This window comes from Salmo salar, chromosome ssa03 (genome assembly GCF_905237065.1).
Source record: "Salmo salar chromosome ssa03, Ssal_v3.1, whole genome shotgun sequence".
In the NCBI taxonomy this organism is placed as follows: domain Eukaryota; kingdom Metazoa; phylum Chordata; class Actinopteri; order Salmoniformes; family Salmonidae; genus Salmo; species Salmo salar.
Genome location: NC_059444.1, coordinates 27,400,882 through 27,425,469, shown reverse-complemented (window position 1 = coordinate 27,425,469; position 24,588 = coordinate 27,400,882). Strand labels below are relative to the sequence as shown.

General features: G+C 42.8%; 1 protein-coding gene across 1 annotated transcript; it reads right to left on the bottom strand.

Annotated features, from left to right (window-relative positions):
- Window positions 1–4,051: 4,051 nt before the first annotated feature.
- ecop (EGFR-coamplified and overexpressed protein) lies at window positions 4,052–22,497 on the bottom strand. Its single transcript, NM_001146409.1, has 3 exons — window positions 22,376–22,497; window positions 14,847–14,924; window positions 4,052–5,029 (listed from the first exon to the last, which is right to left on the bottom strand). Exons 1-3 carry the CDS (start codon window positions 22,453–22,455, stop codon window positions 4,990–4,992), a joined length of 198 nt encoding a protein of 65 aa, NP_001139881.1. The 5' UTR covers window positions 22,456–22,497; the 3' UTR covers window positions 4,052–4,989.
- Between the last annotated feature and the right edge of the window lie 2,091 nt (window positions 22,498–24,588).

Here is a 24,588-nt window from a genome sequence, read left to right as displayed (position 1 = left end):
ATGGGGAGGCTCTATCAGGGTCTCTTTAGAGTCTAGAGATTCCCTGTAGACCCTGTCTGTCTGGAGATCCCTTTGTTCTGACTCACTGTAGTCAGGCTGAGAAGCTATTGGCCTGGCCAAACATCAACCCATCTCTTGACAGTTCATCGTCATCTCTTGAGTTTTGGCTATCCAGACGTCCATGCAGTGTTCCTTCATTTCTCAAAGCCAACAGGGCTCCAAGAGGGTGTGTTCTGGTTTGATACTCTATCATCAATGATTGGACTCTTGAAGGGTGAAGATATCAGCATGATTGGATTCCATGTTGAGAAATTTAATTTGAGCTGTTCAATGTAACTATGTCTGCATGCTATTTGAAAAGGGAGATTATTTTCAAAAGGTGGAAATAATCAATCGAAAGTTCTGATTTGAAATAATTCTGCACTTAACTAGTCAAATCTATCCCTCCCTCTCTCCCAGCCTAACTTCAGTCGTGGTCATTTTTCTCATAGCCATATTTCTGGCGAGCATGATAATGGGGGTCAGTAGGAATAGTGAGAGCAGGGAGAAACATTTATCACCTTAAAAAAAACGGTGCTGATACAAACTCTGGTTATATGATCATTCCCAGAGGTAATTCACTTCTGGGATCCTATTTTGTGCTTTATTCCCATTCTGGGGAGAGTTATGTTCTGACAGTTGGGGAAAAGTCAGATTTCCCCTCAGGTTAGTTCTAGTTCTCCATGCCTTGGCCTACTTCCACTGGTTTTATAACAACATATACCTCGTAGTTATTTTTCAAAATACTTTGGTCTCTGTTCCCCTTGATGACAAATAATTTACTTGCAGTCAATCCACCTGTCACGTCATGTGTTCACCTCCAGCCCACTGTGGTTAAAGACCAGCCTTACATTTCCACTCCACTTGTTTCACTGTTCATTCAGGGAGCTCTGTCCTTGCCTCTCATTATTCTCTCTCCATGACACCATCTCTATTTCTCCTCAACTTATCCAGCGTGTTTCGTAAAGGCTTTGATGGTAGTGATTAATGCTTGATGTACATGCCACCCACATTTTTAACTGCGCAGTCTAGACATTGAGTGGTTGCGTAAGATGCAAGCCAAGGATGTGTTTGGTATTCCCTCTGCCATGTTGTATCCCACATCTGTGCAGCCATGCATGTACCCACTGTGCATCACAGACCCTTAGTACTCTGGGGTCCAATCTAATGAGAAAAATCCCAGGGTCGAGATTCAATCTCTTTTTGCCACAAGGTTTGATTCAGTTCCTGAATTGGCAGAGTGCAGGGTGGTTTTCATTCACACTTTTCAACCAGCAACTGTCCCATTGTATAGAGGTTTGTGAGACTAGGCAATTCCAATCATACTGGAAAGCTACCATACTGTTATCCCTTTCCCCAATACAGCAGGATTTGTAAAGTTCCATCCAAGCTATTTTCAGTTGTGATTTTGTGCCATTATTCAATTATCTTGCTGTTTCTCATTGAGTTCTGTTTTTTCAGTAACCAATTCAGTAACCTGGGTAATATTATACGTACTAGATGACGCATGAACGAACACTGTTTTTACTGTGCACTGACAGATATGTCCAAAGGCATGAGTAAAGACTATTTTTATACTCTAAACGGTATTATAAACTGGGTGGTTAGAGCCCTGAATGCTGATTGGCTGACAGCCATGGTATATCAAACCATATACCACGGGTATGACACAACTTTCTTTTACTGCTTTAATTATGTTGGTATCCCGTTTTATAATAGCAATAAGGCACCTCTGGGGTTTGATACATGGCCAATATACTACGACTAAGGTCTGTATCCAGGCACTCCGCGTTGCGTCGTGTTAAAGAACAGCCCTTAACCGTGGTATATTGGCCATATACCACACCCCCTCGGGCCTTTTCTTAATTATACAGTAGCAGTACTTTATAAAGAAAAATTATAGCTTACTCAGAAAACAGAACTAGATTGAACCAGTGGATCTAGATTCAAGGTTGACTCAGTCAGTCTCCTACAACAAAAATGTGTGCAGTTGAGGGGGACTCGAGGACTGGAGTTGGAAAACAGTCCTAGAGCAAATTTTTCTAGTAAGTTTTGAAAGTGAATGAGAGAAAGCATGTAGTGCAGGTACACACAGACACACAAATGCATACACTAGCACGCACGCACACAAGCTGTATGGACTACTGAACTTGGTTGTGTTGTAGATGCAACAGTGTCTTATTCCTTTGATACAGATGGTTCCTACTGTGAACAAATATTTGGAATCAGAAGATTACATTCAGGGTGCTGGGTAAATGGCATGTAATCGCATCATTAAGCTATTGGTGGCATTATGCAAATAGCTGCAGGGGTTTGGGAGTAATCCTCTGAGTCACTGACTGCTGCTGCTGCAAATGTAGAGCTGTTTACTAAGAAATCTATATCTCTAGAAAGTCAGCCTGCCTGCAGTTGTAATGTCTGTACGGCTCACTAGTTCTGCATTCAGAGAACTGTTCTCTGTAATGAGTGTGGCTTACAGTTATTTAATGTTCTGTATTTACAGTGCATTCAGAAGGTATTCAAACCCCTTGACTTTTTCCACGTTACGTTACAGCCTTATTCTAAAATTAATTAAATTGCCCCCCCCCCTCAATTTACACACAATACCTTTACCCCATAATGACAAAGCAATACCAGGTTTTTAGAATTGTTTTGCAAATGTATTAATAACCTTATATCACATTTACATAACTACTCAGACCCTTTACTCAGTACTTTGTTGATGCACTTTTGGCAGCGATTCCAGCCTCGAGTCTTCTTGGGTTTGACGCTGCAAGCTTTGCACAACTGTATTTGGGGAGTTTCTCCCATTCTTCTCTGCAGATCCTCTCAAGCTCTGTCAGGTTGGATGGGGAGCCTCGCTGCACAGCTTTTCAGGTCTCTCCAGAGATGTTAAATTGGGTTCAAGTCCCGGGCTCTACCATAATGGCCTGATTGATGGAATACTGCAGAGATGGTTGTCCTTCTGGAAGGTTATCAAATCTCCACAGAGGACCTCTGGAGCTCTGTCAGAGTGACCATCAGGTTCTTGGTCACCTCCCTGACCAAGGCCCTTCTCCCCCGATTGCTCTGTTTGGCCGGGCAGCCAGCTCTAGAAAGAGTCTTGGTGGTTCCAAACTTCTTCTATTTAAGAATGATTGAGGCCACTGTGTTCTTGGGGACCTTCAATGCTGCAGAAAAGTTTTGGTACCCTTCCCCAGATCTGAACCTCGACACAATCTTGTTTGAGCTCTACGGACAATTCCTTTGACCTCGTGGCTTTGTTTTTTTCTCTGAAAAAAGCTTATATAGACAGGTGTGTGCCTTTCCTAATCATGTCCAATCAATTGAATTTACCACAGGTTGACTCCAAGTTGTAGAAACATCTCAATGCTCAATAGAAACAGGATGCACCTGAGCTCAATTTCGAGTCTCATAGCAAAGGGTCTGAATACCTATGTAAATAAGGTATCTCTGTTTAAAAAAATATATACATTTGCTAACATTTGTAGAAACCTGTTTTCATTATGGGGTATTGTGTGTAGATTGATGAGGGGGAAACAATTATTTCAGCCATTTTAGAATAAGGCTGTAACGTAACAAAATGGGGAAAAAGTCAAGGGGTCTGAATACCTTCCGAATGCACTGTACCTGTTGTGTGAAGGATGTGTACAAAACACCCATTTCCAGGATTTAATGTGGCACACTTACAATTCAAGGAAATAGGTGAAGATCAAAACTGATCAAATCCATTGGAAATGAATGAGAACTAATGTGATATAGAAAATCAATGGTTTGTGTTGTACAGCCCAGCAGCTTGCCTCCAGAGCACATACTGCAACACAGCTGGCTGCATGTTGAACATTATACTGACACCTAGTGGTTTAAAGTCTTCCATGATGTATCAGTATTCCTGTTGAATGGGAAAAGGGAGCACTGTAAGGTTGTGGTAAGACATATTACATTGGGATTCTGGGCAAAGAGCATTGTAGCGACCTTAACTTGTAATATTTGGAAGGAACACAATTTATTTCCAGACTAAATCACTTTATTAGGCAAGCTGGTGATATATTTACCCTCTGTTAATTCAGGATACTGTGATTTTTGTTGTTGTTGTTGAAACAATGACCACACTCTATACCTGAATTCATTAGATTATAGGCTACACTACCTTAATAAAATATAGAGGAAAGTCATGCACCAAAATGAATTTTAAGAGACAAAGCTAAACTGATTTGCCATGACTATAGTATGTCCACAGCATTACAGGCTTCTGATCTACAGTAAACTTGTGCCTCAACTAGAGATACTAAATGCTCCAACGGCAGTGATATTAAACACATACCAGACAGTGGGCGATAATACCGTGTCCTGAGTGAGTTGTGCTCAGATGCTGCTCTTCCAGCTGACACACTGACAGAGCACCTCTCTTTCTGGATCTATGTCTGTTTTGATCCTGTTGAGTCTCTTCGAGAGGTGACGTCAAAACAAACACTTTGACACCGATTCATTGTGGTACAGATTTGAAGCTACTTTCAGGGCTGGTTTCTCAGACACAGATTAAGCCTATTCCCGGACTAAAAAGCTATTTAAATGCATGCTTCCATGCATGCTTTTTGGTCCGGGAAAGCGTCCCTTAATGAGATGTTTTTAATGTAGAGATGCTATTCCATTTCTAGTAGTCTACAATATCAGACTCGCTTTTTACTCATGAGTCAAAACGTAGGATAGTGACCCTTCCCTATTGATGTGCAGAGAACTCTAACTCGCTCTGCTGCCAGTTGTGGCGGTGTTGGGAACTCTGAAGGGTTTGAAATAATTGTATTAATTCCAATGTCTTTCCTCCAGGTTACCTCTTCTCTGAGGCCTGCAGCACCTGTTCATAGGGTGGAGGAGGGAGGTTGCAGGAGGGTAGGGTTGCCAAGTGGGAGGGGTAGGGATGGGGGCTGTAGGGGAAGGTAGGGGTGAAGATCAGCCCTCCTGGGTCCCCATAGTTCTGCATGCTGCAGTCCTGGAGGACAAAGAGAGTAGATAAATGAATGAAAACTCACGTAGTTCACCATCTACGCACTGTATTTTGTTTCGTAAGGTTGACGTAAATAATGTGGTCAGCAATACAGGGCATTTCACGAAAATACCACTGTCGTCCAGACTTGTCTGCTACACTGCCTGACTGCTACAGTGAGAGCTGAACTGAGTGACATTTGGTGTGAGAGAGGTCAGAATCTGAGCACGTGTTAAAGGCATAAATATGAATAAGCAGCATTTCTCTCCAACAGCTCAGTTTCAATTGGTCCACTCAGGGACAGATCTTGGTGCAGCACTGAACTAGAATACATCACATTTTAAACCTCAACACAGAAAACACATGGAATAATAGCACTATTATATTTTACTCTTCTTCCCTCCAGAGCCAGAACATGAAATAGGAATACCCATAGTTCCAGGTCAATGAGTGGAGGTGGTATGGGGTGTGTGTCAAAATAGCAAGAATGTGTTCAGAGTGACATCAGCCAGAATGGATCCAAGAAGCCGACCCAGTGTTAGTCCCAAATTGCACCCTATTCCCTTCATAGTGCACTACTTTTGGCCCAAACCCTATTTGTAGTGGACTATACAGGGACTAGTGTGCCATTTTGGATCCAGAACCAGAAAAAGAGAGTCAATCACTGTACTGTATGAGATCAGAGACTGGTCCTTTCTGACCAGATTATTATAGTAAACTGAGAAAAGGTTGTTTGTACTCTGCTATGTATAAATGACTGTACTGAGTCTGGAATAGTGGGAGATAAAAGGAAATAACTTGATGGGGTGGGGATAAAATAGAGAAGATCTGGAGAGAGGATGTGGTAGTGGGGTATTGAGAAAGAAAAGGGAGGAGGTGGACTGGGATATTGAGTGAGAGGAGAAAGAGTGGGAGAGGGAATAGAGGAGGAGGAAATGCATATGGGACTCACCTGGAGCTGTCATTGGGTGTCATTAAAGGGATATGCCCAATATACCACGGCTAAGGGCTGTTCGTGTTGTGTTGTGTATAAGGAGTGCCTGGCTACAGCCCTATTGGCCATATACCACAATTGTTATTATCAACTGGTTACCAACATAATTAGACCAGTTAAAATAAATATTTAGCCATACCCCTGGTATAAGGCTGTCAGACAATCAGCATTCAAGGCACGAATCACTAAGTTTATAACAGAAGTTATACCACAGGTATGACAAAAAATATATATTTTTACTGCTCTAATTACGTTGGTAAGCAGTTCATAATAGCAATAAGGCACCTCGGGGGTTTATGGTATATGGCCAATATACCATGGCTAAGAGCTGTATCCAGGGGCTCCCCGTTGAGTCGTGCATAAGAACAGCCCTTAGCCGTGGTATATTGGCCATATACCACACACCCCCATGCCTTATTGTGTAAATATAGTACAGGGACATTTCTTTCAAACTGGTGTACTGAACTGAAGAACAAACTAAAGTCATGATCAATGTTCCCTCCTGAAGGACTGCTGCGCTGAAGAAATACCACGACGCGCAGAGACGAGACTGAATTTCACTGAGTTCGTCCCATTAGTTTGCACTATATAGATAAATGTTTTTTCTTTTTCTCTGATCAACATTATATCAGCCCCTTTTCAATTAAACAAACCAAAACAAACCAAACTTTGCAAGAGTAAGTCTGTGATTTTGTTGTAGGGAGAGCCAGAGCGCAATGGGGTAGTATTCTATTGGCCGGGGAAGCCCACGAGCGGTCTTTCAATCACCCAGTTCAGAGCGTACAGCAGCGCGTGTGCACATGTTGCTATTCATTGCTAGTGAGCGAGTTATTAACCAAGTTATAGATAAGTATAGGTCAGCAACAGGGAGATACTTCTTCATACAAGAGCACAAAACGTGTATGCTACATTTCAAGTTTTCTTTGAAAAGTCAGTCAGGTAAAAAACGTATGTCTTAATTAAAGGGGCAGTGTAGTATTTTGAGACAGACTTGAATATGCAAACAAGCAACCTACATTGTAATAATAATACATTTTGTTTTGTAAAGTGGTTTCTTGGTCATACAACACAATACAAAGCAATTTACAGTCACCTATTTGGCCCATGGTGTTAAAGACAAAGTAAAAAATCATGAGTTAATATCAAGCCCTTCATAAGGTAAAAACGTTTTTAAAGGTCTCATGCAATGTAGGCCTGCATTGAACACTACATATAGGTTACTGTAGGCCTATCATAGAAATCGAAAGCTATTTCCATGTGAAAATTTTATGAGATTTGCTCCATTGGTTTTGTTGGTAGGTCTACATTATGCTCAAATAGCCACAATAGCTTATTGGCTACTGTCTAAAACTGTAAGGGTACAGCCTCAGTGTTCACTGTAAACGCGTGCCACGAGTTGCACAAAAATCTCACAATGTTCAAGTTTCCGCTTACAAGACCTAAAATTTGCTCAGTTCTCCCCAAAAATTGAGGTCAAAAGGAACTTCAATGCTGAAGTATGAAAAATAATTTTAGACCCAAGCCACCCCCTGTACTCGGACTTTGAACTACTCCCCTCTGGGCACTGGTATAGGGCACCCCTCAGCAGGAAAAACAGAACTAGACAATCATTTGTGCCAGGTGTGATATCCCTCCTAAATAGCTCGGGCTAATGTTCCTACCGACCCAGTAAGGCCAGCAGGCTACTCTCTCTTTATTGGTATGTAACTGTTATGAAAGTTGTATTGTCAATTTGTTTTGTTATTTAAACGCCACTTTAAACGTGTACATGACACTGCAACAAAATTTGTAATGTAAAGTAAAGAAACCCACACACACACCACAGGCGGCCGGTGGCACCTATATTGGGGAGGATGGTGTTACGGAGTCTAGTTGATAGGTAATCGACTAGCCGTACTGTTCCCCGGACTCCGCGTGTAGGGATTTGTACAATGCATGAACAAGGCTATTGAACTAGACATTGGTGTCTGTCTTTATTACTTTATCCAATATATCATACTGAAACATGGTATCAGAAGTGGCTCAAAAACCACACGTTTGTTATTTTTGTAGCTAAGTACAGTATAGGCACAGTTACGTTCCATATGCGAACACATGCCGTTTCCTACTCCTAGTCACAACACTGATCAACTTGTTGTTAGCTGGCTAGCTAGCATCACTACCTACCTCAATGACTGAAGGCAAAGAAATCTCCTATTCCATCGCTATGGCAGCGAACATTCCGCCACCAAATCCCATGGTTCTCACAGGGGACTGGAATACTAATTGGGACAATTTCAGGGATGAATTCGAGGACTATGCGCTGGCGGCCGGTCTACATGGGAAACCCAACGAGGTACAAGCGGCAACTCTCAGGAGTTTAATGGGCAGCGAATGCAGGCATATCTACCGGCACAATCTCACCCTCACAGCGCGACAACAGTGTGATGCAAAGGCTATATCGGATGCATTGGAGAATTACTTCAAACCCGCCAGAAACGTCATTTACGAGCGGTTCGTTTTCGGAAGCTGCAAACAGGAAGAGGGTGAGTCAGTACACAACTTTGTAACCCGTGTGAGATAAAAATCCGCCACTTGTGAATACGGGGGATTGAAGGATGAATTGATTCGTGACAAAATAGTACTGGGAATTGCAAATGAGGATACGCGCCGGCGTCTACTGAGAGAGGCTTAACATTAGTAACTGCCATCGAAATGTGCCGCACTGCTGAAGTCACTGACATGCGAATGAGAGCAATGGAAATCGAAACCCCACGCTCCGACGTTGATACGGTTCACGCTGTTGCTAGGCAGACATTCAGACAAAACCAATCGAGGCAGAGTAATTCACCACGAACGGTGAACACAGAGAGCCCCGTAGCATGTAAATACTGTGGGAATACACACACACACGTGGCAAAGAGCACTGCCCTGCCTGTGGAAAACCATGCAGAGCTTGTGGAACTAATAATCACTTTGCAAAAGTGTGTCTCAAAAGCAAAAGAAGGGTGAGTGAGGGCAAGATTCACTGTGTTGATGATGTCACTCAATGTTCAGAGCTGAACAGTGAAAGTGACATTTACATGCATGAATCCATTGGGGCTGTACACTCAAGAGGGAAGAAATGGTTTGTGACACTACGATTACACAACAAGCAACAACAATGTTAACTGGATTCCGGTGCTACATGCAAAGTAATGAGCTACAAAGACAAAATCAATCTGGCACCTGACACATCTATTGCCCAGCGACACTAGACTAAAGCTGTACTCAGGAGAGCTAATGAGCTCCATGGGCACCTTTGAGACCGAATGTGTTATTCGGGGACGCAAACACAAGCTGGAGTTTGAGATTGTGAAAACTAGTCAACATCCTCTCCTCTCAGGCTCTACATGCAAACGCCTGGGACTGGTGCAGTTCACTGTACCAAATGACCTGCACATTGTGGATCATGTCCAGCATGGACCCCTGTCCAAAGAACAACTAGTCAGCAGATATGACGATGTATTCAACATGCCCGTTGAATCAGTGCCTGGGGAGGTACACTTTGAAGTGGATCACTCCAGTCCAGTGTGCTCCATGCAATGTGCCCATTGCAATCAAAGTGGCTCTGAAGGCCCAGCTGGACAAGTATGAGGCCAATGGCCACATGACATCTGTGACCGAACCAACTGACTGGATCAGCAATATGGTCATAGTGAAAAAACCAGAGAAGCTGAGGGTCTGCATCGTCCCAAAGCATCTGAACCAAGCACTGAAACGATCCCACTACATCATGCCGACACTAGAGGATGTCCTCTACAAGCTTCCCAAGGCCAGGATTTTCACCTTGGTGGATGCCCGAGATGCATTCCTTTAATGCAAGCTGGACGAAGAAAGCAGCTTCATGACTACCTTCTGGACCCCCTGGGGTCGGAAACGCTGGCTCAAGCTCCCGTTTGGTGTCTCAGTGGCGCCTGAGGTATACCAACGCAAGCAGCACGAGTTACTGGCTGGGCTCAAGGGCATTGAACCCATCGCCGATGATGTCCTGATCGTAGGCTGTGGTGACACAGACGAAGAAGCAGAACGCGACCACGATGTGAAGCTCCTGGCACTGATGGAGCGCTGTCAATCAGTTAAGCTTTGTCTTGGCCTGAAGAAGCTGCAGTTCAAGGTGAAAGACGTCCACTTCCATGGCCACATTCTCTCGGAAAAAGGCCTGAAGCCGGACCCAGACAAGGTTTCGAGCGATCCTCGACATGCAAAACCCGTCTGATGCAAAAGGAGTACAGCGTCTCATCGGTTTTGCAAACTATCTTGGTAAGTTCATGCCACACCTATCAGCAGTCTGTGAGCCTCTGCACCGGTTGCTGGACAAAGACACACCATGGCACTGGCTACCCAAACACGAGGCCGCAGTGCCAGAGATGAAATCTCTGGCTTCATCCATGCCTGTGTTGCACTACTACGACGTCACGAAGCCTGTCACAATCCAGAGCGACTCCAGCCAAAGGGGACTTGGATGCTGCCTTATGCAGGAAGGCCAGCCCGTTGCGTTTGCCTCGAGAGCGCTCACCCCCACTGAACAGAACTATGCACAAATTGAGAAAGAGTGCCTCAGCATCGTCTTCTCCTGCCAGCGATTCCATCACTACTTATATGGTCGAGAGCTGGTCACCGCTGAAACTGACCACAAACCACTCATTGCCATATTCAGTAAACATTTACATTTTACATTTTAGTCATTTAGCAGACGCTCTTATCCAGAGCGACTTACAGTAGTGAATGCATACATTTCATACATTTTTTTTTCTGTGCTGGCCCCCCGTGGGAATCGAACCCACAACCCTGGCGTTGCAAACACCATGCTCTACCAACTGAGCTACAGGGAAGGCTAACCTCTCCTCAACGCACCCAAGAGGCTTCAAAGCATGCTCCTGACTCTGCAAAACTACAGCCTGAAGGAAATTTACAAGCCAGGACCAGAGATGTACAGTGGGGGGGGAAAAGTATTTGATCCCCTGCTGATTTTGTACGTTTGCCCACTTACAAAGAAATGATCAGTCTATAATTTTAATGGTAGGTTTATTTGAACAGTGAGAGACAGAATAACAACAACAACAAAAATCCTGAAAAACGCATGTCAAAAATGTTATAAAATGATTTGCATTTTAATGAGGGAAATAAGTATTTGACCCCTCTGTAAAACATGACTTAGTACTTGGTGGCAAAACCCTTGTTGGCAATCACAGAGGTCAGACATTTCTTGAAGTTGGCCACCAAGTTTGCACACATCTCAGGAGGGATTTTGTCCCACTCCTCTTTGCAGATCTTCTCCAAGTCATTAAGGTTTCGAGGCTGACGTTTGGCAACTCGAACCTTCAGCTCCCTCCACACATTTTCTATGGGATTAAGGTCTGGAGACTGGCTAGGCCACTCCAGGACCTTAATGTGCTTCTTCTTGAGCCACTCCTTTGTTGCCTTGGCCGTGTGTTTTGGGTCATTGTCATGCTGGAATACCCATCCATGACCCATTTTCAATGCCCTGGCTGAGGGGAGGAGGTTCTCACCCAAGATTTGACGGTACATGGCCCCGTCTATCGTCCCTTTGATGCAGTGAAGTTGTCCTGTCCCCTTAGCAGAAAAACACCCCCAAAGCATAATGTTTCCACCTCCATGTTTGACGGTGGAGATGGTGTTCTTGGGGTCATAGGCAGCATTCCTCCTCCTCCAAACACAGCGAGTTGAGTTGATGCCAAAGAGCTCCATTTTGGTCTCATCTGACCACAACACTTTCACCAGTTGTTCATTGGCAAACTTCAGACGGGCATGTATATGTGCTTTCTTGAGCAGGGGGACCTTGCGGGCTCTGCAGGATTTCAGTCCTTCACGGCGTAGTGTGTTACCAATTGTTTTCTTGGTGACTATGGTCCCAGCTGCCTTGAGATCATTGACAAGATCCTCCCGTGTAGTTCTGGGCTGATTCCTCACCGTTCTTATGATCATTGCAACCCCACGAGTTGAAATCTTGTATGGAGCCCCAGGCCGAGGGATATTGACAGTTCTTTTGTGTTTCTTCCATTTGCGAATAATTGCACCAAATGTTGTCACCTTCTCACCAAGCTGCTTGGCAATGGTCTTGTAGCCCATTCCAGCCTTGTGTAGGTCTACAATCTTGTCCCTGACATCCTTGGAGAGCTCTTTGGTCTTGGCCATGGTGGAGAGTTTTTAATCTGATTGATTGATTGCTTCTGTGGACAGGTGTCTTTTTTACAGGTAACAAGCTGCGGTTAGGAGCACTCATTTAAGAGTGTGCTCCTAATCTCAGCTTTTTACCTGTATAAAAGACACCTGGGAGCCAGAAATCTTTCTGATTGAGAGGGGGTCAAATACTTATTTCCCTCATTAAAATGCAAATCAATTTATAACATTTGTGACATGCGTTTTTCTGGATATTTTTGTTGTTATTCTGTCTCTCACTGTTCAAATAAACCTACCATTAAAATTATAGACTGATCCTTTCTTTATGAGAGGGCAAATGTACAAAATCAGCAGGGGATCAAATACTTTTTCCCCCCACTGTACATCAGCGACACACTGAGCAGGGCAACAGCACAATGTACAGGCAGAGGCACTTCCTATCAGCAGCAGGCCATCTGTTCGCTACAGCAGGAACAAGATGTTCAACAGATCAATCAGGCAGACTACTTAAACGTCACAGATCACCGCCTAGCCCAGATCAGGCAACACACTGACAAGGACGAACACCTACAATCACTGAAGTCCATGGCACTCGCAGGTTGGCCATACCTGAAAGAGGAGACACCTTTCACAGTGAGAGAATACTGGACCTTTCGAGATGAGATCAGCATGCAAAATGGCGTCTTGTTCAGAGGTCAGAAGGTCATTATTCCCAAATCACTATGTCCAGAGATGCTTACCCGCATACACTCCAGTCATGTTGGAGGTGACGCATGCTACCGCCAGGCTCGTGAAACATTATACTGGCCAAACATGCAAGCAGAAATTAAAGACTTTGTCAGCAACTGTACCACATGCAACGAGTACGCTCATGAACAGCAAAAGGAAACCATGATGTCACACGAACTGCCCACAAGGGCCTGGCAAATCGTCAGCATGGACTTATTCAGCCACAGACAAAAGGATTATCTTCTCATTGTTGACCACTACTCTGACTTTTGGGAAATTGAACTGCTCCCTGACTTGTCTGCAGAGACGGTCATAAAGCGCTGCAAGGCGCAGTTTGCAAGGCAAGGTCAGCCTGACAAGGTAATCACGGACAATGGCCCACAATTCACTGCACAGTTCAAGCGTTTCGCCTCAGAATGGGAGTTTGACCACGTGACCTCCTCTCCAAGACACCCAAAAGCAAATGCAAGGCAGAGTCAGCTGTCAAGATTGCAAAAAACCTGTTAAGCAGGGCCGTGCGCGACAGCAACGACCCGTGGAAAGCGATCTTACAGTGGAGGAACACACCCACCGAAAACATGGACAGCAGCCCAGCACAACGCCTTCTGTCCAGACGTCTGAAGACTACCATCCCCGTAGCTAACAAGCTACTTGAGCCCTGCGTCATGGTTGGCGTCACGGACAAACTACGTCACAGAAAGCAGCTCGCTAAGTGCTTCTACGACCGGACTGCTCGAGACCTACCAGAGCTGGAGGTGGGTGAAACGATAAGGATGAAACTGCTGCCGGGAGACCACACAGGACTTTGGAGGCTGGGCACGTGCCTACAGAGAGTTGCACCACATTCTTACCTGGTGGATGTTGGTGGCTCCCTCTATCGTCGCAATCGGGTGGATCTGCGCGTGGCAGAGCAGACAAACCAGAACACGCCATACACTCACCTAGATGAGCTGGATCACAGTCCAGGCCCAAGGGTAAGAGGCGCAGAATTGAGATATGAGCCAACTGAAGGTGAGGCTTCTACCCCACCAAGCTCTCCAGCTCGTGGCCCTAATCCTACCCCTGTCAGAGCCCATACTTACTCACGGGTGGGTCGGCTGTGCAAGCCACCGGACAGGCTTACTCTGTAAGCAAGAGACTGTGTTAACTTGTCCTCTGTTTATAAAAAAAAAAGAAAAAGAAAGGAAGATGACAACTGAAGTAAAAAGAAAATGTCATGGTTTTTCAATTGTTGTGACTTGATTGTTAACAATTTAATGTTATGCTGTTATGTTTGCACTTTCTATTGAAAAGGATGATGTTACGGAGTCTAGTTGATAGGTAATCGACTAGCCGGACTGTTCCCCGGACTCCGCGTGCAAGGATTTGTACAATGCATGAACAAGGCTATTGAACTAGACATTGGTGTCTGTCTTTATTACTTTATCCAATATATCATACTGAAACAGATGGGCTCATAGTAATGGCTGGAACGGAGTGAATGGAATGTTATTGAAGACCATTCCATTTACTTCATTCCAGCCATTATGAGAATTCCTCCCCTCAGCAGCCTCCTGTGGTACACACACAGAGAGAGAGAGAGAGAGAGAGAGAGCAGTTTCTGACTGAATTGCATATTAGGATCATGTCATAACAATTAAGCATTTCACTGTGAGCCAGTGTAGCTATTTTAAGCTACAGCAAGAAGCCCTCGCATGAGGGGCATGGTCTAAGTAGAAACAAAGGAGTTCCCAAAGGACCATAAACTCTATGAACAAACCAATGTCTTATGCATAAATGCACACAAGTACATGCAGGGAGCAAGTTGATGAGAGAGATAGAGAGGGGAGCGAGAGAGAGCGAAAAGTACAGAGCGAGACAGAAAGAAGATTGAGAAAAAGAGAGAGAGAGGAGGGAGGAGAGAAGTAAGACTGGCAGGCTAGTATTGGGGGAACTCACCAGAAGTACCATAGTTTCTGGATGGAGAGGGCTCGGACACAGCACCTCGTCCCACAACAGTTCTCATACGACCGGCATCTACAATATACACACACACATACACACACACACACACACACACACACACACACACACACACACACACACACACACACACACACACACACACAGAGGAAAAGGTTATTCCAATCACCAGCATCTAGAATACTGACTAAGAGAAGGCTTTTGTGCAAACAGTATAGTCTTCCAACATCCCTATCAAAACACATTAACAAATGGCAGTTCTCATAGGCACAGTACAATTTACAATACTGAGGGAAAAGTCTGAGAAAAATACCAAGTGTCCCAGTAAAATAGACACGTCAAGCAGATGAAAACTGCTCTGCGGTCTAAGATGAATATTGAGAAACTATTGAGGGTACACTGAGTTTAGTTCCACGTCCATTCATTTCAGTTTGTCTTGAGTCCCTGAGCTGAAATTGGATAGCTATCTGAACCCCCTGCAGATCAATTGTCAGCATCTGTATAGAGGAAATCTTATGATGAATTGTTCTCTGTGACTTGACTACTGTGTGTGCGCCACACACACACACACACACACACACACACACACACACACACACACACACACACACACACACACACACACACACACACACACACACACACACCCTACCCTCACCCAGATACAAAAAGTTTTCTACGTCAAATATTGGAACTTTTAGGTAGCCATTTATTTCATTTTTGTATATTTTTTTTGAAAGTTAACAATTATTCATGCTTAGTTAAAAATATTAATGTAGAATAATATGTTTGATACAGTGTGATGTTTCTTTTTCTGTTGATGGGGTGGGGCTAATTGTGTCAGGCAGAGATGTGATTTGGCAGTTCCAGGCTTCAGATCTACCCTGCACAGAGAGCAGCAGTGTCTGATGTTATTCAAGGGCATATAGCAGCTTCAGTTTTAAACATGGAGGAGAGATTATTTATGGAATCATTACAGATTTCAGAGAAATGTTCATCATCCACTGAGCTGCACTGAACGTTAAATCCTCTGGCTAAATAGACGGCAAACCACTTCCATGACAAATCCTCCTCAACATTTAAAATGCTCCCTCTCCTACTATAAATATTTTGTACTGTATTTCAACACAAGCCGTACTAGAAGGGTAAGAGCTAAATTACCAGCTTTCAGCATTAAAGTGATACTTCAGGATTTTGGCAATGAGACCTTTTATTTACTTCCCCAGATTCAGATGAATTTATAATTCACTGTATCACAATTCCAGTGGGTCAGAAGTTTACATACACTAAGTTGACTGTGCCTTTAAACAGCTTGGAAAATTCCAGAAAATGATATCATGGCTTCAGAAGCTTCTGATAGGCTAATTGACATCATTTGAGTCAATTGTAGGTGTACCTGTGGATGTATTTCAAGGCCTACCTTCAAACCCGGTGCCTCTTTGCTTGACATCATGGGAAAATCAAAAGAAATCAGCCAAGACCTCAGAAAAAGGATTGTAGATCTCCACAAGTCTGGTTCATCCTTGGGAGCAATTTCCAAACGCCTGAAGGTACCGCGTTCATCTGTACAAACAATAGTACGCAAGTATAAACACCATGGGACCACGCAGCCGTCATACTGCTCAGGAAGGAGACGCGTTCTGTCTCCTAGAGATGAACGTACTTTGGTGCAAAAATTGCAAATCAATCCCAGAACAACAGCAAATGACCTTGTGAAGATGTTGGAGGAAAGAGGTACAAAAGTATCTATATCCACAGTAAAACGAGTCCTATATCGACATAACCTGAAAAGGCCGCTCAGCAAGGAAGAAGCCACTGCTCCAAAACCGCCATAAAAAAGCCAGACTACGGTTTGCAACTGCACATGGGGACAAAGATCGTACTTTTTGGAGAAATGTCCTCTGGTCTGATGAAACAAAAATAGAACTGTTTGGCCATAATGACCATCGTTATGTTTGGAGGAAAATGGGGGAGCCTTGCAAGCCGAAGAACACCATCCCAACCGTGAAGCACGGGGGTGGCAGCATCATGTTGTGGGGGTGCTTTGCTGCAGGAGGGACTGGTGCATTTCACAAAATAGATGGCATCATGAGGTAGGAAAATTATGTGGATATATTGAAGCAACATCTCAAGACATCAGTCAGGAAGTTAAAGCTTGGTCGCAAATGGGTCTTCCAAATGGACAATGCCCCCAAGCATACTTCCAAATTTGGGGAAAAATGGCTTAAGGACAGCAAAGTCAAGGTATTGGAGTGGCCATCACAAAGCCCTGACCTCAATCCTATAGAAAATTTGTAAGCAGAACTTTCAGGAGGAATGGGCCAAAATTCACCCAACTTATTGTGGGAAGCTTGTGGAGGCTACCCGAAACGTTTGACCCAAGTTACACAATTTAAAGGCAATGCTACCAAATACTAATATAGTGTATGTAAACTTCTGACCCACTAGGAATGTGATGAAAGAAATAAAAGCTTAAATAAATCATTCTCTCCACTATTATTCTGAAATTTCACATTCTTAAAATAATGTGGTGATCCTAACTGACCTAGGACACGGTATATTTACTAGGATTAAATGTCAGGAATTGTGAAAAACTGAGTTTAAATGTATTTGGCTAAGGTGTATGTAACTTCCGACTTCAACTGTATGCCGTAGCTAAGAAAGTAATACTAAGTGTATGTTGTGTAGTAAGCTGTTAGTAGCCCATGTGCCTCACCCTAATTCAGTATTCAGTATTGTAAACATATCGTTCGTGGCCACACATGCAAATTCAGCACACACAACATTCAATAATATAATTGTGTTATTTCACGTGTCAAATTAAAAGCTTCTTTAACGCATCAAATAGTGTTATATGATGTGTATCTTTTTTGAGACACAAAGAACCAAACGGCGTTCCATGTGCCTCACCCTAATAATTTGCTCTACTTTCACCTCTTAATTTCGCCTACTGTTCTAACTTGGTGGTGCACATGTAGCCTATAACCTGTTTTAGAGCAATGTAATCATTGAATATTATATGAGCTTTCATTGTCTGTTTTATATGCCCCCTTTATTTATCCTGAGGTTCTAACTTGTTGTACAAGGAGTATACTGTAAGAACGGCCCATGTTCTGAATTCTGTCACTGTACATTTCAGAAATGCTGCTGTTGGGACAGCTTTATGTAGGCCCTAACAGTTTGTGGTCACCGTTATAGTGCAATTAATGTATTGTTTAGTCTTGTGTAGTGGCTTTACTGGCATGCATCCCACATTTTTGTTTTTTCCCCCACTAAGATTTACATGCTAAAATCACAACTGCACTAGTGCAATGACGAAGTTTATAGGTATCTGCTAGCATTCTAGCAGATACTCTTAACTTCCTTCATACTGGTATGGTAGAAAAATTACAAGATGATGTTATAATACTGTTTATGCATCAAATAAGGTTTGATGAGTACTCTCATCTGTGCCTGTGGGACTGGGGTTGGGCCTCTGGGCCTTGGCGATAGCAATTGATTTATGATGCCTTGGTGATAAAATCTACAGCCTGCATTCCATAGAATGAGTTGGTGTTTGTATACTGTGAGGTACCAGGGAGGAGATGTCTCTGGTCTGGACGGCTGATAGGAGGAACCTTGTCTTAGGGGCCAAACCCTTGTTTCTATACAATTCGAACAGTCTTCACAGTAAATGCTATCTGCTGGGGGATACTCTTTCTCACATACAAATCCTAACCTTTATGATTCATACAAACTATTCCAGACATCTGTTGTTTGTCACGTATTCAGGAGTATGTGTCTTAACTATAAAATACTGTGGCTCGGTTCTGCTCGTTGAGTTCTCGGCATCACATTTCAGAGTGTGGAATCCACCCGCTTCATTGCAATAATGAATCGATATTAAATAAAGATGACAAGAAATGACAAAGTCTCGCTCCTTTGAATCAGAAATATTCCACGGCACTGGACACAGAGACATAAAAATTGTATCCACTAGTTCTTCTGACTCTGGAGAAGTAGATAAAGGACATCATTGTCAAAATCCCGAAGTATCCTTTGAGGGCCATCCATTACACAAGTCATTAGCAGCACATCGCTAGGGGCCCGATTTCGATTTGGGAAAGTATGCCTTTCTTACGCACTTCTCAGTAATCGGTATTCAGACTTACCTTATTAAGGTGTGTAACAGGCTTTGCAGGCGTGGTTCCCTTGCGCGCGCTGAATAAATGTAATTCAACTGCTGAAAACTCTCCCACTTGCTGGCCAACAGATTTTCTCATGCCGTTTTCATTCAATATGGTTTTCAGTACATTTATGTTAATCCACCCCTTTAAATCCCTTTAAACCCGGATGTCCTAGCCGTGTCTGAATCCTGGCTTAGGAAGACCACCAAAAACTCTGAAATCTCCATCCCTAACTACAACATTTTCAGACAAGATAGAATGGCCAAAGGGGGCGGTGTTGCAATCTACTGCAGAGATAACCTTTAGAGTTCTGTCCTACTATCCAGGTCTGTACCCAAACAATTTGAACTTCTACTTTTAAAAATCCACCTCTCTAAAAATAAGTCTCAACGTTGCCGCCTGCTATAGACCATCCTCTGCCCCCAACTGTGCTCTGGACACCATATGTGAACTGATTGCCCCCCATCTATCTTCAGAGCTCGTGCTGCTAGGTGACCTAAACTGGGACATCCTTAACACCCCACCATCCTACAATCTAAGCTTGAGGCCCTCAATCTCACACAAATTATCAATGAACCTACCAGGTACCATCCCAAAGCCGTAAACACCGGCACCCTCATAGATATCATCCTAACCAACTTGCCCTCTAAATACACCTCTGCTGTTTTCAACCAAGATCTCAGCGATCACTGCCTCATTGCCTGCATCTGTAATGGGTCAGCGGTCAAACGACCTCCACTCATCACTGTCAAACGCTCCCTGAAACACTTCAGCGAGCAGGCCTTCCTAATCGACCTGGCCCGGGTATCCTGGAAGGATATTGACCTCATCCCGTCAGTAGAGGATGCCTGGTTATTTTTTTAAATGCCTTCCTCACCATCTTAAATAAGCATGCCCCATTCAAGAAATTTAGAACCAGGAACAGATATAGCCCTGCCAATGACTGGAACAAACTACAAAAATCTCTGAAACTGGAAACACTTATCTCCCTCACTAGCTTTAAGCACCAGCTGTCAGAGCAGCTCACAGATTACTGCACCTGTACATAGCCCATCTATAATTTAGCCCAAACAACTACTGCTTCCCCTACTGTATTTATTTATTTTGCTCCTTTGCACCCCATTATTTCTATTTCTACTTTGCACTTTCATCCACTGCAAATCTACCATTCCAGTGTTTTACTTGGTATATCATATGTACTTCGCCACCATGGCCTTTTTTTTGCCTTTACCTCCCTTATCTCACCTCATTTGCTCACATTGTATATAGACTTATCTTTCACCTGTATTATTGACTGTATGTTTGTTTTACTCCATGTGTAACTCTGTGTTGTATGTGTCAAATTGCTTTGCTTTATCTTGGTCAGGTCGCAATTGTAAATGACAACTTGTTCTCAACTTGCCTACCTGGTTAAATAAAGGTGAAATAAATAAAAATACGGTGTACGTTAATTTTGTTGACAGACTAGAATACATTGAGAGAATAGGTTCAGAAAATAGAGATCAATGAAAGAAAGCCATCTAAATATATACATATTCGTCTCCGTTTCGACACCAACTAGTAGATTTAAAAATACTCAGATCTTGTAGATTATTTATGCAAATTTTAGGGTTAGGAATGTATGTATGAATCATATAAAAAATGCTGGTTTGGAGAGACTTTAGGGATGAAATATATTGATGAATAAAAAAATACAGTGGTTTGAGTCATTCTGAAAATTGCCACATTCAGTTCTTTAACCCATGGTAATGTTGGAAGATTAGTCTATATAGAATTATAATAGGGAGAATAGTGTACATTAGTAGGCTATATCTTCCTCTATTGCCTACGCTAACCATGGAACTGTGTGATGACACAGCTAAGTATTGTGCCATGCGTTGGGTTCAAACTGTACAGCTTGGTCTGCACTCTGCTCCATAACGATTGAATTAGCATACATGCAGTGGCAATTTTAGCATGTTTTATTTGTATTTTTTTCACATTTATTTAACCAGGTAGGCTAGTTGAGAACAAGTTCTCATTTCCAACTGCGACTTGGCCAAGATAAAGCAAAGCAGTTTGACACATACAACAACACAGAGTTACACATGGAATAAACAAACATACAATCAATAATACAGTAGAAAAATCTATATACAGCATGTGCAAATGAGGTAGGATAAGAGAGGTAAGGCAATAAATAGGCCATGGTGGTGAAGTAATTACAATATAGCAATTAAACACTGGAATGGTGGAATGTGCAGAAGATGTATGTGCAAGTAGAGATGCTGGGGTGCAAAGGAGCAAGATAAATAAATAAATACAGTATGGGGATGAGGTAGATTGGATGGGCTAATTTACAGATGAGCTATGCAGTGCATGGAGATCTGCATGGAGATCTGTGAGCTGCTCTGACAGCTGGTGCTTAAAGCTAGAGAGGGAGGTAAGAGTCTCCAGCTTTAGTGATTTTTGCAGTTCGTTCCAGTCATTGCCAGCAGAGAACTGGAAGGAGAGGCGGCCAAAAGAAGAATTGGCTTTGGGGGTGACCAGTGAGATATACCTGCTGGAGCGCATGCTACGGGTGGGGCCAAAAAAAACTAAAATGTGGGATGCATGCCAGCAAAGCCACAACACAACACTAAACTATACATTAATTGCACTATAACGGTGACAAATGGTACCCACAAACTGTTAGGGCCTACATAAAGCTGTCCCAACAGCAGAGTCCCAACACCTAACCACTGCTACACCTGGCTATTAGCGGAGCCTTGACTGGCAGCGAAACAGTTCATTCAGCCTCATTTACTGCCTTTTAAAAAAAACATAGCTGATATGGCTGACTTGCTTAAACAAATGTGGTTTCTACGGACAAATGAGATGTACAAACTATGCCATAAGGGGACGACAAGCAGATAAGAGGCCATCTGTAATTTCGATTAAGACATCAATGAGCGAGCTAGGACAGACGTAGTCTATTTAACTATTTGTTCAGCACCTTTGAAATGTACAGCAACATAATTCAGAACATGGGCCGTTCTTACAGTGTTCTCCCTGTACACCAAGTCAGAACCGTAGGATAAATAAAGGGGGCATATACTGTAAGAAGACAATGAAAGCTCTTACAATATTCGATGATTACATTTCTCAAAAACAGGTTATAGGCTACATATGCACCACCAAGTCAGAACAGTAGGCGAAATTAAGAGGAAAATATACCAAATTATTAGGGTGAGGCACATTGGCTAATTACAGGTTACTACACAACATACACTTAGTATTACTTTCTTAGCTACATTATACATATCTCCCTGGCATATTACATAATTCATGCAGCAGCATACAAGACATTTTTGGACTCACCTTGTTGTGCTGTGCTCACTTGAACAGGAAGGTGGTGCGGCGGTCCTTCGTGGGCAAATTTTGTCATCAAACTTTGTCATCAAAGTCTGCCATTCTCTGGATTCATGGTGCTTTCAAGACAACTGGGAACTCGAGAAAAAAAATTGTTTAATCATGATGATGTCAGTGATCTTCAGGTTGTAGCTCTAAAAAGAGGCCTGAGTTCCAAATGTACAATTCCGAGTTGGATGAAACAAATATGTGACACGTATTAATGCCAAAATAACATGCAAAACAGGAAAGTCCCCCCCCAAAAAAATCTAGCTATATATATATGAGTTTATTATATATATATATATATATATATATATATATATATATATATATAACTCAGCAAAAAAATAAATGTCCCTTTTTCAGGACCCTGTCTTTCAAAGATAATTCGTAAAAATCCAAATAACTAAAATCCCCCCCTCTACAAATGTAGGGCTCTAAACAGGCCCTGAATGACGGGTCACCACTGCCTATGTGTTTTTTTTCTAAAACAGATCTAAAACAAGTGTAATTTATATTTACAATTCCCTTATCCAAACAAATTACTCATTTATCTAGCTCCATTCAATAGTTCTTATCAAGTTGTGAATTACAGTGCATGGAGAATACTGTTATTTCTATCAAAAGAAATTAAGAAGATGCATTTTCCACTTGGAACCGGTAGGTTCTCTCGACCTTATTCATGTTTTACTCTCGGGTAAAACTGGTGGAATTATGAGGGAATTAAGTCAAGGTCAGATTACAGCGTATTTGTAAACACACCTCCACCACACCTTCATTTCTTAGATTTCTTAAAGGGAATAATGTTCCATTTACACTTGTGTCGGATTTGGGGCCTAGGAAAGGGCATAGAGCTGAGCCAGCAGTCTCCTAGTAGTGCACTATAATTCCACATAGTCTGTCTGCACTATACTCTATTTCAATAGATCTGTGTGTGCACTTTTTTACAGAGGCAATGCAATCCAAATCTCAAAGTCAATGCGGTAAAGATCTCCTCTCTCTACCACCATTACTTCAACTCCTACTGATGTATCACCACTGTAATGCATTTCTAAAAGCATAGTGGCCAGCTTAGTGGCCAACATGTCTTTATAATTTCAAAGACTTGGTCTGAAGACTAATACTTAGCTCATTAGTTCAATGATTTAGATCGAAATCAAAGATCTTCTACGGGGTGATTTCTCAACCCAGTGGATGCTGTGTGGGATTTGATGATTGGATTGGGAAAAGTTACAGCTTATTCTTTCTTTCCCCTCGCCGCTTCGACGGCATCCTATTTGAATGACAGACAAAATCAATCTTCTATTAAAGTGCAGTCATAGGCCGGTATTGACTCATTAGAACTTTACCAATCTGGTGATCTCGCTGTATTCATCCACATCCAGGGACCATTTTCTTTAATCAAACACAAACCGGCCTTTAAACAAGCCAGAGGGAATCAATAGACTGCACTCTTTAAGTTCACAAACAGTTCAATCAGCAGCATACCACCCTGCATCCCACTGCTAGCTTGCTTCTGAAGCTAAGCAGCGTTGGTCCTGGTCAGTCTCTGGGTGGGCGACCAGATACTGCTCGAGGTGGTGTTGGAGGGCCAGTAGGAGGCACACTTTCCTCTGGTCTAAAAAAAATATCCCAATTCTCAAGGCAGTGATTGGGGACATTCCCCTGTGTAGGGTGCTGTCTTTCAGATGGGATGTTAAATTGGTGTCCTGATTTTCTGTGGTCACTAAAGATCACATGACACTTATCGTAAGAGTAGGGGTGTTAACCCCGGTGTCCTGGCTAAATTCCCAATCTGGCCCTCATACCATCACAGTCACCTAATCATCCCCAGCTTACAATTGGCTCATTCCTCTCCCCTGTAACTATTCCCCAGGTCGTTGCTGTAAATGAGAATGTGTTCTCAGTCAACTTACCTGGTTAAATGAAGATGTGTTGTAAAATATGAATGTCTTAACAATGTATGTATGCTACAATTAAATGTTGTCTGTGTCCAGATCATTTTGTTACCCATGTGTGTGTACAGTATACTTACATGAAATAGATGGGGTAGCCTCCTTCAAAATACCAGCAGTAGTTCTTGGAAGCTGTGCACTGTCAATGAGAAGAAGAAAACTAGTCATTGATTTATATTTGCTGGTATGAGATCAGAGGCCAAGTCAGAGGGAAAATGAAGTGTT